At 53.2% G+C, this 13,043-nt stretch overlaps 2 protein-coding genes across 3 annotated transcripts in view; one reads left to right on the top strand and one right to left on the bottom strand.

Moving 5' to 3' along the window:
* aqr (aquarius intron-binding spliceosomal factor) overlaps positions 1-13,043 on the bottom strand; it is an 869,120-nt gene that overhangs the window by 585,093 nt on the left and 270,984 nt on the right. The window lies entirely within an intron of this gene.
* The window catches only part of stxbp6 (syntaxin binding protein 6 (amisyn)), an 89,711-nt gene that overhangs the window by 64,933 nt on the left and 11,735 nt on the right, over positions 1-13,043 (top strand). Inside the window, exons 3-4 of one of the 2 annotated variants that reach the window (XM_028821899.2) lie at positions 7,559-7,689; positions 7,775-7,940. The exons of the other annotated variant lie outside the window; for it this stretch is intronic. Coding sequence (XP_028677732.1) covers positions 7,559-7,689; positions 7,775-7,940 — 297 coding nt within the window. The remainder of the gene's footprint in view (positions 1-7,558; positions 7,690-7,774; positions 7,941-13,043) is intronic. 2 annotated transcript variants of the gene reach the window in all.

Raw genomic sequence — 13,043 nt, forward strand, 5'->3', positions numbered from 1 at the left:
ATTGCGGGCCTCTGGACGTGACCAGCCGTTCACTTTTAGGCCCAGGGGGTCTCCTTGTAGCGCAGTTGTCCTTTTCTGTTAGCCGATTTACGTTTCCTTTACTTTTGCTGGCTCTCTTGGTCCCTCGACTTCATTTCTTTTGTTCTTTTTTGATTTTCTGATGATCTTTGTCAATTTAGTTAGAAGACGCATTTCTTAATTTTTTTTACTTTTGGCTTTTGTGTTGGTGTTGCCAGTGGTGTTGTTTCATCTCGCAGGGCACCCTGGGCATCATCGAGACGAGTCACAGGGCATGGTTTGATGGCAACTGAGAAGGACAGCTGCCAGGGCTCTGAGGGTAGATAAGGAGGATTCTGTGAGCGGGTGACCCACGTCCTGCTTACAGAGGGTCCTCCTCACTAGGATCACTTGCTCACCTACCAGCGACCACATCCTGGCACTGAGGGTCCTCGTGGACCCCAAACGCGAATATCAGCAGAGTTTCTTTTCAGCCTTTGTCGATTTTCGTAAAGCGTTCAACTCAGTTGATCGAGGGGCCTCGTGGGACATTCTGAGACTTCACAGGATCCCCGCGAAGTTGCTGGACGACATTTCTGGCCTGTCCTCTGGGACTGTGAGTGCTGTGCAGAATGGTGGCAGACCCCCTGTGCTCTTCCAGTTCTGCTCCTACTCTGTTCAAAGATCACATGGACAGGGTGGTGGGCAGAGTCGTGAGGTCCAGCGGTTGGGGGGCATCTGTTGGTGAAGAGAGGTCTGAGTGTCGACCTCGGGAGGTTTACTGACCTCATCGGTGACATTCACGTGACTCTGGTGACTCTGCCTATGAAGTCAGTAGACGGACTGAGAGAGCATCGGGGGGGTCACGATGTCACTTTAAAGGGGTGTGTGGTGCTCCTGATATCAAAGGTCCAAGTCTTTAGAGTCCTGGTGCTCCCTGTATGTGAGACATGGGCGCTATCCAGTGACCCGAGATGAAGACTCGACTCCTTCATATGCGTCACTTCAGAGGGTCCTTGGGCACCGCTGGTGTGACTTTGTGTTGCTCACGGAGTCCTGAATGAGGCACATGACCTGCATGGTGAGGGAGCATCAGTTTACGGCCATGTGGCGCCATTACCCGAGGGTGATCAGGGCAAGGGGACGCCCAGGTAACACCTGGCTGTGGCAGATAGAGGGTCATTTCCGGAGGGTGGGACTGGACCACGTGTCTGCCTGGTGGGCTGCCACCCGGGATCCTGAGCTGTTTTGTGGTATGGTGGGTGTGGCAGTGTGCTGTACCAGTGCCTGCTCCCCAACCTGAGCTGACGTGACTTTTTTGTTTCTTGCCTGTCTGATGAGCCCCCTGGTTGGACCACCCAAGGCCTGTTTGAGGAGGTCTTCACTTGCGGTGGCTTGTGTTGCTCACCTCCCCCTGTCAGGTTTCGGATTTCTTGGATTGTTCCCCCTTTTCCTTTGTCTCTCGGACTGCAGACTCATCCTGGACGTGTTTGCACTTTTTGCCTTTCTTCTGTATTTTCCGCTTTACTTTTGTTGTTTAATGATTCGCTTTGTCATTTTTTGGAATTTGTTTTATTTTTGGATTTAATTTAAATACATTTGTTAAAAGTTACAAAGTTATGACATGTGACACATTGCTCGAGTTTGTCCAAGGCAGTGGATGATTCAGAGACAGATGTTTAAAGTGGTCCGGTGCACACTGTAAACCCAATCTGTAATTTCTCGGATCTTTTGCCCTTCCAAGGGGGCCGCCAGCATATCGGTGTTTCATCGGACCCCCGCCATCCTCAGCCGTCACGTCAGGAGTTGTGCCCGTTTCTTGTCCCTGCGGTGCTCTTTCCCAGTGACACGAGGTTTGCGCCACAGCAGTGACTTTGGTTTTCGGTCGGTGGTCTTCTCTTCCCCTCCCACTCCATGTCCAGTCTGGCCGTGCTCAGCCCGTGTCGGTCGCGGTTGTTCCTTTGTGCCATTTTGATTTCATTCTGTTGTTTTTGAATTATATTTAGTGCCCCTATTGCTCCCTTTGGGGTTTCTTGAGGCTTTTGGAGTAAATCACGACAGCCTGGTCTGCCTCAGTCCTTACCCGTATATGGTGTCAGATATCAGGAGAACCTGAGAACATCACAGAGTGAGCATCATCATCATCGTCATCCCAGCAGAACATCTGAAGAGGGTACAGGATTCTGGGATTTTCCGACTCTCGATGGGAGTCGTGTTACCGTTGTATGAAATGGCCGACCACAGGGCTGGTGGCAAGTCCTGTGACAGTCGTCTGTGCCAGTCGTGCGGAGCGCTGAGTCCATCAGCGGTGTCGATGGTCCTGATTCAGCACATTTCGGCGATGTGGGACGGAGCAGACGGCGGCTCTCGCTGAATATTAATAGACACTCGCGCTCACAGCAGCCCAGAGTTTAATTCATCTGCTTGATCCTTTGAGACGTTCTTGAGGATTTCTGCACGGATACGCGAGTGCCGCGGCGCCAATGCTTCCTCTGTCAGCATCACTGCTTTGTCCTGGCTGGTTATGTTTTGTAGTCCACCTCATGTCGACTGGCCAGGAGGTCAGCCACAAATTGGGCACCCATGCCATGGACAGGGTTGGCTCCTAATTCACCCGAGCCGAGAATGTGGGTTTGAACGACGCCACAGCCCGTTGACAAACTGGGGACGCCGCTCCCGGGTTGGGTGGGCCGTGCAATTATACGGGCGTCCCCTCCAGGGTTGGTTCTCCACTAACGTCCAGTTTTGCTGGAATGCTAACCCTGAGCGGGGCCGATTGGACGACGTCACGGACTGATGGCGCTGCCATCTTAACGGCTCAAGTGCCCATTTCGGACCCCACGACGCCTTCAGCCCTTCTTGACACAAACGACTCAGTCTGCCGCCGCCGTCTCTCATTTGCATTTGTGTCACAAATAGCTGGCGTCTATTCCGGGGATGTGATGGTGGCGTCTGCCACCCACCCGCCTTTCCTTGTGCTCGACTCCCTGACAAGCCGCTCCGTGTAATCAAAGTCAACAGGAGGCGACGCTAATAGCAGGCTGACTCACCAGGACGCGCGCCGTGGGAATGCCGATGGCCTCGCCGTCTTTCTTCAGGCTCCTCACACGAGGTGTCGGCTGGCGTCCATCTGTCTGAGCTGGCAAGGTTCTCACCCTGTCTGGTGGGGTGGCACCGTGTGGGCGCTGGCCTGCCAGTTTGGGGTGGCCCCTAATTGTGATTCTGGATTGGACTGAGTGCGCCCATCAGCTGGCCATGCTGTGTTTAGCTGCACTGTGAAAGGCGCTATATATCGAGACGGCCCGTCATTGCTGTCAAAGACCAGCGGTGTTGTGACGGGGATGGCACTCGGGTTTAGGGTTTTGGTGGACTTGCACTTTCTGTCTGGGCATGAAAAACCCACTGGCAGACCTGCCACAATACTCGGTTCACGAGGAAGGCCACTCATGACTGACCCTAAAAGTGTCCCATCAGTTGGCAATTAAAGAGCCCACAGAAGGGCCTTGGCACCGATCCCCACTCTGTGTTCTGCCATCTGTAGGGCGGTGACTTCACTTTAATGAGAAGTGTGCCACACTGGGACAAGCACTGTGTCCCCTCAGACGAACACCAGTTGGGCAGAGTCGCCATTGTACCACTTATAACGCCATTCACCTTTTGAGTTGGCATCATATTGAAAAGTGGTTCATGTAAGGCACTGGGCTTGGCCTCCTCACAGCATGGCAGCTTATCCAGTTGAGCCATATCAGACCTCCAGTGGCACAGCTGAGTCGCTGACCACGAGGTGCCCTCTTAAGCCCCCACTGCCCTTGGCACTGCCATTACTTTCACTTCTTCCATTCTCTGCTACTCGTCCTCCATGAGCAGCAGCAGAACTCAAACTGGCACCCCACGGGTTACTCCGCGGCCTTCCTCTCACTGCTGTGCCGCTCAAGTTTGAGCCCCACTACTGCCACCTCCGGCAGCACAAGCAGCTGAGAGCAAGCAGGTCAAGGCCCTGAGCAAAGACGGGATGGCACAATGATTAGTGGTGCCACTCCACTCCTACATAGTCAAATCCCTTCTCCGTGGACTTTGCGTGTGATGATGATGATGGTGATGTGTCATGAAGGGCTACGTTACGCTGACTCGGCCTTGCAGGCCTGGCCCCAAACCCGTGGCCTACAACCACAGAGCTAACGTTTTCCTTGCTGTGATTTTAGAAATGTTTCCAAAAACGAGAACCAGAAGTGGACTTTAGGCGATCAGCAGGATGCGGTGACAAACTGAAGACCCCGACCCGGATGCCCCCACACCTACAGTGACCTTAGCGGTGACGCGAGGCTGAGCCGTACCCAAACTCTAGCAGCAGGCTCTCGGCCTGCACCGGCCCTACAGGTTGGGGGGTCCGTGAAGAACCTCTGGCCCTCATTAACAACAACAAAATAGCTGGGCACAATGAGAACTCAAAAGGGGAGGCGTAACAAGACAAAGTAAAGGTGGCACAGGCGGTCCACCAAGCCCAACTGCCAGCCTGAGGTCCATAAGGCAGAACTGACCAGCGAGCACCACCAGGGGCACGAAACTGGTGTGAGGGTCCCACTCTGAATTGCCAGGGGTCTTGATCTTCCTGGGGTCCGGTGGACCTCCCTACACTGTCATTCGCTTTGTGAACGTGGTGTGAGGCGCCGTCATCTTTACGCTTATAGCGCCTTTAAACCGAGCCGTGCCTGGCTTGTGGCAAACGGCCTACTAGGTTCTCTCACACCAGCCCTCTTACGTGATGCCAGCCAGGCATCTGTCTTTCCTCTGAGCTTTCCCTCTGTGCCAATTTAGTAGCTCTGTGTGAGTGGCAAATGGCAGAGAGATTGAGGAGCCGGGGTGACAGAGGAGGACAATAAACGTGTGACGGCGAGTGGAATCGCAGGACATCCGAGAGGCGGGCCGGCGCTTAATGAGATTAATGTGACGGAAATGAGGGGGGCCTGGCGGAGGGCACGTGTCAGGCCGAGGGGCAGTTCAATTGGGTAAATCATTTTTAAAGACTCCCAAATGGGCACAGTATGGCATACAGCGAGTGTGTAACAGATATTAAAGAAATGGCACTGCCCAGTGTGAGTGCGTGTTTGTGTGCCCGTGATGGGCTCCTGCCCCCTGTGACCCTGCAAATCTGCGTCAGCCCCCCCGCCATCTGCTCACTGGTCTGATGATCTTGAACATTGCCCGCTAGACTGGCACTTTACCTCAGACACTCGTGTCTCCTTAATGCTCTCAAAGCTGCTTCCTTCAATTCAAGGTCATGCCAGCTCTGAGCACAAGTTGGCAGGACCAGTTAACTTAACCTGCCTGTCGGGCATATTGAAGAAAAACTTACAATACACGGGGAGAACATGCCAACTCCACATTGAAAAATCTGTCATGCCTGCTGTGGGGAGGAGGCACCTCTCAGTGTGTCATTTTACCAGGAGAACATTCAGGGCACAAAACCAAAGTGGCAATCGAGCAGAGCAGGTGCCAACAAGGAGATGTAAAGACGGGCATGAATGGCCGCCACAAGTAGCAAATGAAGAGGCCCCCCAGTCTTGGAAACTGTGCCGGTGTGACGTTTAAGAGACTCGTGCCTGGCGCTCACATGTGGCAGCTTATCAGCTGGCATAATGACACGGTGAAGGATGCTGAGTGATACTTCATGCCAGCCAACTCCGGTGTGCCCGCCTCTCTTTAATCCAACTTTATCTGTCCAAGTCAAGAGGAGGATGCCAAGTGCAGGTGGCGCCGACTTGAGGATGTGTGCCACATGTCCTGTTGTCGAATGGAGGTGAGTCAAGTGGGCATCAGGGCACACCTGCTTCTTCACAGACCGCTTGGTGCCAACTTGCTCCTCTTCACACGTGTGGCCCTTTGCAAGCCGATAAGAGGCATCTGTGCCACTCATGCACTGGCAGGGTGCAGCTTTACATCATGCCCACTTAAACACCAGCTTGTCATTGGACCGTGCCAGGCATCTGGGGTTAGCTGGGCACCGTTTGGCATGGTCTGTGTGTAGGCGCTTTTAACTTGTGGCTTACAGGGTCTCGTAGAAGGTGGGGGTCCACTTAATGGGCGTCCATGAACGAGGGAAGAATTGAACGTTTGATTTGAAAAGACGAACAGACGAGGCCCAAACGAAGGCTTCAGTCGGCGAAAGCGGAGTGCGTGGAGGAGGAGACGCAGAGCGAAGGGGTGTGGCGTGATGTGAGGCCACGCCCTGTCACGTGACTGACATCGCACAATGACACAAAGTCTGGTCACGTGACACACGTCGTATCGCATATCGGGGCGTATCGTGACCTTGTGCCAAGTAGGACCAAATACTGTGACGTGTTGTGCCAGGCCCACCCACTGTTAATCCCACCTTTAGAAGATGCAGACGGGTGTCCCGTTGTGATCTGATGTCACATGACAGCCTATATATGAAGACCCCGAGATCTGGGCCAGCCTCAACTGTGAAGGGTCACTGAAGCGGTCCGGGCGGCGAGAGCTCCTGCCTTGTAGGCCTCCTGGCAGTGGCGGACCCTCAATTGTTATCCCTTCCTGCGTGGGGCCGAGCGATAAAGGAAATGAGCGATTCCTGTTGTTAAAACGGCGCTTTAATCTTAAAAGCAGATGCACTCAAAGGCCGGACTCTCGCCAGCAGATTTGGGGGTCCGTGTTCACAGAAGGGAACTGGCCATCCATCTGTTATGAAAGCCCCCCCATACCTCACCATAACAAAAAACAAAGCTTTGAAGGTATTTAATATTGTCAGGGGGTCGTGGGGGGCTGCTGCCTGTGTGCCCAGACCCCGGTGCCAGTCACGCCTCCTATTGATCGTCTGGGTTTCATATTTAAAAGTGAAGCTCGGCCCTGGGGATTGGCACCGCTGCTGTTTGGCTCTGACATGTCGCCCCCCACACCCTCAAGGACCACAGCCCTGAATTGGATTGAGGGACTTGAAGTTGAGATGCCAAGGACACAGGGCTGAGCCAGTGTGGCTCTCCATGCAGGCTGTGTGCCCAGCGACTCCCCATGGCATCCCCATTTCTCCAGTTTGCCAGTTGCTGAGCACACAGAAGCCCCTCATGCACTCTTTGAGGAGCAAGCAGGGTCCTCTCATTAGGTCCCCTATTAAAGTGACATTAGGACAAAGGCCACACTTGGGCTGCTTCCATTTCACGTGCCTGTGTTGACAGACGCCAGCGGACCACACCAGAGCAGGACCCCCCATCTGAGTGGTCCAGGCCCCCATTCAGCTGCTGACACTGAGGGACAGCACAGTCAAGGACAGGGTCACAGCTGCTAGCCTTCAAGAAGATGCCCACCTGAGATGTCAAAGCAGGACCACCCCAGACCCCACCCCCCCACACTTTTGTGGGCGTGTCAGCCGTGTAAAAAAGGCCAATGGAAACTCGACGTGACGTGATGTTCCCGAGGGGGCCGAAGCGCACAACGTCCGTCTGTGTGTGTGTGTGCATGTGTGTTCTGACCCATCTGTGCCTGGGGGTGCCAGCTGTGCCCGCCCCACACTGCCAGACTGATTCTCTTTTTTTGCCTTCCTTTACAGTCACCAATAAGAAGCCAGCGCAGGTCTCCATCACCAAGGTCAAACAGTTCGAAGGCTCCTCGTCGTTTGTGCGGAGGTCGCAGTGGACGATTGACCAGCTCCGGCGAGTCAACGGCGTCGACGGTAACCGAGTGAGTTGGGTGCTTTGGCGGTGGGCCTTGCCGTCGGCCCCTCAGGTGCCACGTCTCACCCGTAAGCCTTCCTGTGTTTCCTCAGGACTGCCCGGAGTTCGACTTGGAGTTCGACAACGCCTTTGACCAGTGGGTGGCCGGCTCGGCCACTGAGAAGGGGGTCTTCTTCCAGATCCTTCACCACACCTGCCAGCGGTACATTGCTGACCGGAAGCCCGAGTTCATCAACTGCCAGTCTAAGCTGCTCGGAGGTAAACCTCTTGTTTGTTTGCGTTTCCATGGAGACGCAGCCTAGTAGCCCACCTCGGGTTTCGTCTTCGGCTTCTCGATCCGCCTACCGCCAGCCTCGCTTTTCTTTTAGTCGCTTTGCTTCACGTTTCACACAATCTGTTGTTTGGCGGATTTAAGGAATTCAAGCTGTGCTGGGCACTCAGGTTCCACTTTTCATCCTCCTCCTCTCCATGGAGGAGGAGGAGGAGCGGAGCGGACCAGAAGCCCACCGAGGTGTAAAGTCCAGCGTGTCTGCCCACCTGGCCAAGCTGCACCCACACTATAGACTGTAAATGCGGCTGGGCCTCTCGCCGAGGCACACTTGAACCCCGCAGTCCTCGGGCACACATCTGGCTGTGGCAGCCATGTGCCCAGTTTTAAATGTGCCCATGTAATTGGAGAGTTCCCCCATACTGGGGGGGGGGGTTGCATTGGGATTGCTGCACAGTTGGCATATGAAGGAGGTGCCCCCAGAGCTGCCAAGAAAGAAGATCAGACACAGGCCCCCTAGTGGTGCAGTGCGAGCCCACCACTTCACGGGTCGTTCATTCCTTATCCAGGCCTGCTGATTCCAACTCTGGCAGAATGGCAGGAACCAACCTTGGACAGGCAGTCTAGTCCATCACAGGGCAAACTCTCAGTCACACTTGGCAGAGGACACACAGGGAGGATATGGGATTCCAACCCAGAACACCGTGCCACTCTGCCCCTTTATCATTGAATTATTCTCAAACACTGAGTCCTGGCTGGGGGGGCTAGAGCCCATCTGAGTAGCATCATGCCAATGCAGAAACCAACATATAGGTCCCCCAATCACACATACACACACACAGCCGATCTGAAATTGGCACTCAACCAAATGAGGACATGGAAAAACACCGGATGGACTCGGGGAGAACTTGTAACCAGAGGTGGGCTGTGAAGGCACGACACAAGGACCATGAAGGAGCAGCAGTGCCCACCGTGCCACCTTCTCATTAAACGTGTATGCAGAACAGTGCCATCCCAGTCTATGCCTCAAAACTTTACACTTGGTTTTCACAGTTGAAGCCACCAGTACATTTTATATAGCGCCTTTCTACAGTTGGGCAGTGCTGGCAGTGCCGGTGACATCTCTTATCTTCTATATGTATAAAAGTCAATGTGTCTGTGTGCATGTGTCTGTCTGTGTGTGTACGTGTGTGTGCGCGTGTGTGTTTGTGTGCGTGTGTCTGTCTGTGTGTACGTGTGTGTGCGTGTGTCTGTGTTTGTGTGTGTGCGTGTGTACGTGTGCGTTTGTCTGTGTACGTGTGTGTGTCTGTGTGTGTTTATGTACGTGTGTGCGTGTGTCTGTCTGTGTGTACGTGTGTGTGTGTCTGTGCGTGTCTGTGTGCCTGCCTGTGTGTGTACGTGTGTGTGTCTGTCTGTGTGCGTGTGTGTGTACGTGTGTGTGTGTGCGTGTGTGTGTCTGTCTGTGTGTACGTGTGTGTGTGTCTGTGTGCGTGTCTGTGTGTCTGCCTGTGTGTGTACGTGTGTGTGTGTGTCTGTCTGTGTGCGTGTACGTGTGTGTGTGTCTGTCTGTGTGCGTGTACGTGTGTGTGTGTCTGTCTGTGTGCATGTGTGTCTGTCTGTGTGTGTACGTATGTGTCTGTCTGTGTGCGTGTACGTGTGTGTGTGTGTGTCTGTCTGTGTGTGTACGTGTGTGTCTGTCTGCCTGTGTGTGTGCGTGTGTCTGTCTGTGTGTGTGCGCGTGTGTGTGTCTGTCTGTGTGTACGTGTGTGTGTGCATGTGTGTGTGTGTATCTGTCTGTCTGTCTGTGTGTGTACGTGTGTGTGTGTGTGTGGATGTTCCAGCATCACCTCCCAACGGCTGGAGTGATTTTCCTGACCCTTGGCACACGTGTTTCTCATTGGTCAGCCCTAACCCACTCCCTTCTGGGTAGTGTGTGTGGGGGGGGTCATCTTGTGCTCTTGTATGCCTGTTATCATCCAGTTGACACTCAGAATGGCCACCAGAGGGCGAACTGGAGGTGACTTCCAGCATTCTGTATGTTTGAGTGCCACCACCGCTGCCCGGGCGCCTGGTGCTTTTGAAATCAAACCAAGTTGGCCGGTTCTGAGCGTCAGCTACATGATGACAGACATACAAGACCACAAGACGAGCCCATTAGTGAGTCTTCAGTATTTGTTCATTTATTTTTATTTTTAAAGTTGTGTTTTGTTTTAATTGTATTTTTCTCAAACCACTTTATTTTCCTCCCGGTCACGGCGGGTATTTCTGCTGTTAGCTAGTTAGTTCTTTATATGGCGGCACACACCATTGCGACTCGGCTGCTGCCAGATTCCACTGCACATGCCAGTTCTTCAGCCCTGGCAGTTCCACGGAAATTTCGCACAAATGAGTGTTTTGTGCTGAGACTTTGAAACTGGCGGCACCTCTGGGATGTTCACATCTCGACTTGGTGACTTTTGACATGGATGAGTGGGAAATGGGAACTTTTGTCAACCAAATATTGTCAGTGTCATGCGGGCACGGGTGGTACATCCAGAGCCCAAACGTTGTTGTTTCACACTTCACTGGTCAGCCCAGGATCACAGGCCACTGCTGCAAATGTTGTTTGTAAATCTCACCTTTTCCGTCATTTTTGGTTTTCCTCTCCCTGCCTTCTTCTTGTCCTGGGATGGACAGACCAGATGCCTCAGTACCCCACACTTTAGTCACTTGGCAAATCCACATGAGAAGGGGCAGAGGTAGCACCCACTGTGCCTGAGTGGACGCCAGGATCTCCCACAGCTCTGCTTTTTGTGCTCTAATCGGAGTTCATGGCTGACGCATCCAAATTTTTAAGGTCCTTTCACAAGAAGTGACCATAGGAAAAAAAAATTTCCAGCCTAAAATGATCCAATTTCCTTCCATTTGTAATGACAAACACAAAGGAAATGTGCAAATGTGCCCCGCGTGGGCTCCCTCTTGTGTGCCAAAACTGCGCAGGAACTCGACGCATACGGAAATTGGGAAGCTGGCCAGGCGAGGTCAGGCTGAAACGAATGGCCGCCCCGCGTGGAGCTCAGGGCTCCTAGTCTGAAGGGTCCTGGTGGTCTGGTCCAGCAGAGGAGTGCGAGGGCAGCCTTAAAAAATCACTGCGTGTGGGCACAACAAAGGGGGGCAGGGAGAGGCATGTGTGTGTGTGAGGAGCACAAAATACACACACACAGCCACATGCGGACAATTCAGAATCGTCTGGATACCCACTGGCAAAGGGAACTGAGACTGAGGGGTCTCCTGGAATTACAATGCTGACTTGAAGGTAAGGTGGGCATGTCAGGTGAGGCAGAAAAGGTGGCATGTGGCATGATGACCAGCAGGGGCAAGGGAGAGTATCACTGGAAAACAATTTTATTAAATAGTGCCTTTCATATCTATCTATCTATTGATCATGCAGCACTTTTCGTTTCTATTGCCAGTCACAAGAGTCAAGGGTGGCCACCTGTGGACTGTTGGTTAGCACGTGTCACTAAAGAAGTGCCCCGCACACGTGACAGTAAGGACCCTATCAGAATCGTCCACTGGCCGCCATTTGCGTTTACCGAGCGCCTGTAGAAAGGCAGACGTTGCGTTTGTGTTCAGGACAGTGCAGCGCCACCGCCACCACCTCTCACTCTCTCTCTCTGCTCAGATGCACTTTTACAATTTGTTCATCCTGACCTAGCCCTGGATGGGATGCCAGTCCACTGCCGGGCACACGTGTAGTCGGATTGCCCCTGAATTGACACTTAACCTGCCCCTCAACTTCCCACACCACCATTTTGTCTTTTCTTAATTGCTGCCATTCTGATGCCTTTTGTTTGTAGCAGCTACTGTGTTGCTATGAAACGACTCACAAAACTGATTACGACGGATGCCACCTTGTGCCCAGTTCTGCTGACACCGTCCAGGCCCCCCAAATATAAAGTGGGTTCAGTAACAGATGACGGACTGAGTTCTTCCGTTCAGGTTTAGCTCCTGTGTAGCTCTGCTGACCCTGGCATGGATTACGTGGGCTCAATAATCGGTGGACTACTGGCATGATGCAGACAGCCCATCCAGAGTTGCCCCCGTTTGGTCAATCCAAAGAGGGAATAAGCAGGTTTAGGAAGCTGGTGGGCATTTTCTAGTCAAGTAAAAGCCCAAATAGTGTGAGGAGGTTGAATTGCGCCAGTCCTGTTCAATGAGCAGGCTGGCCTTCTGTGTCCACCTTCAAGCCCACAGCTTTGCCTTCTCAATTTCACTGCAGCCAAAGATGAATTCCTGGAGAGGATGAACAAATCTGTTTTTGTGCTGGGAGTCGCACACATCTGTCCATCTCCACTAGTTTCAGGTTTTCCCTCAGCAGAACAACCATCAGAGCTGGGCACATCTGGACAGGCCAGCCATCCATCCAGTGACCACAATGAGTGCAGCCTTAGAAGTCTGCACCTCGAGCTCTGGGCCTAAGGCAGGAACCAACCCAGGATAGAATGCCACTTCACCTAAGGGCACAGTCATCACTGGCACAGAGTCACTAAATGTGTGAGCACTCGGAGTGACGCCAGCATGGGCACAGGGAGAGCAGGCAAATCCAGAGCTGGAGAGTTAGTGCCAGTCGCCTGCAGCTGTGAGGTCAACTAGTGCAGAATGGCACATCATCACAATAATCAGAGTGAGGCCAAACTATCAGGAAATGTGGTATCAGATGGAGTGCCACAGAAATACCAGCTGGCAGGATTTGGGAGAAACACAAGTGAATGTAAGGAAATGTAAAGAATCACACAGCGGAGGTCGAGATGGCAGGCACTGCAGGATATCCATTAAATCAGCTGGGAGAACACACAGCTGAATTGGGAGCACCTGCCTGGCATTATGGAGGAGATGATCGCTGCTCTCTCTGAGGCACGGGCAGTTGGGCACAACATGGCTGAGCTCGGCACACTTGGAGCCGTGGCACGCATGTAGCCCCCAGTCTGGTGGGTGACCGTGGCCTTCTCCACTCCTGTGATTTCTCAGCCAGTAAGGGTGTACAGTGGCAATGGACGGCTTTCCCTCTTCCAACAACAGGCTGGACAAGGCTTGCCAGGAGGGCATGGGTG

The sequence above is a fragment of the Erpetoichthys calabaricus genome, chromosome 16 (assembly GCF_900747795.2).
Source record: "Erpetoichthys calabaricus chromosome 16, fErpCal1.3, whole genome shotgun sequence".
NCBI lineage: Eukaryota > Metazoa > Chordata > Cladistia > Polypteriformes > Polypteridae > Erpetoichthys > Erpetoichthys calabaricus.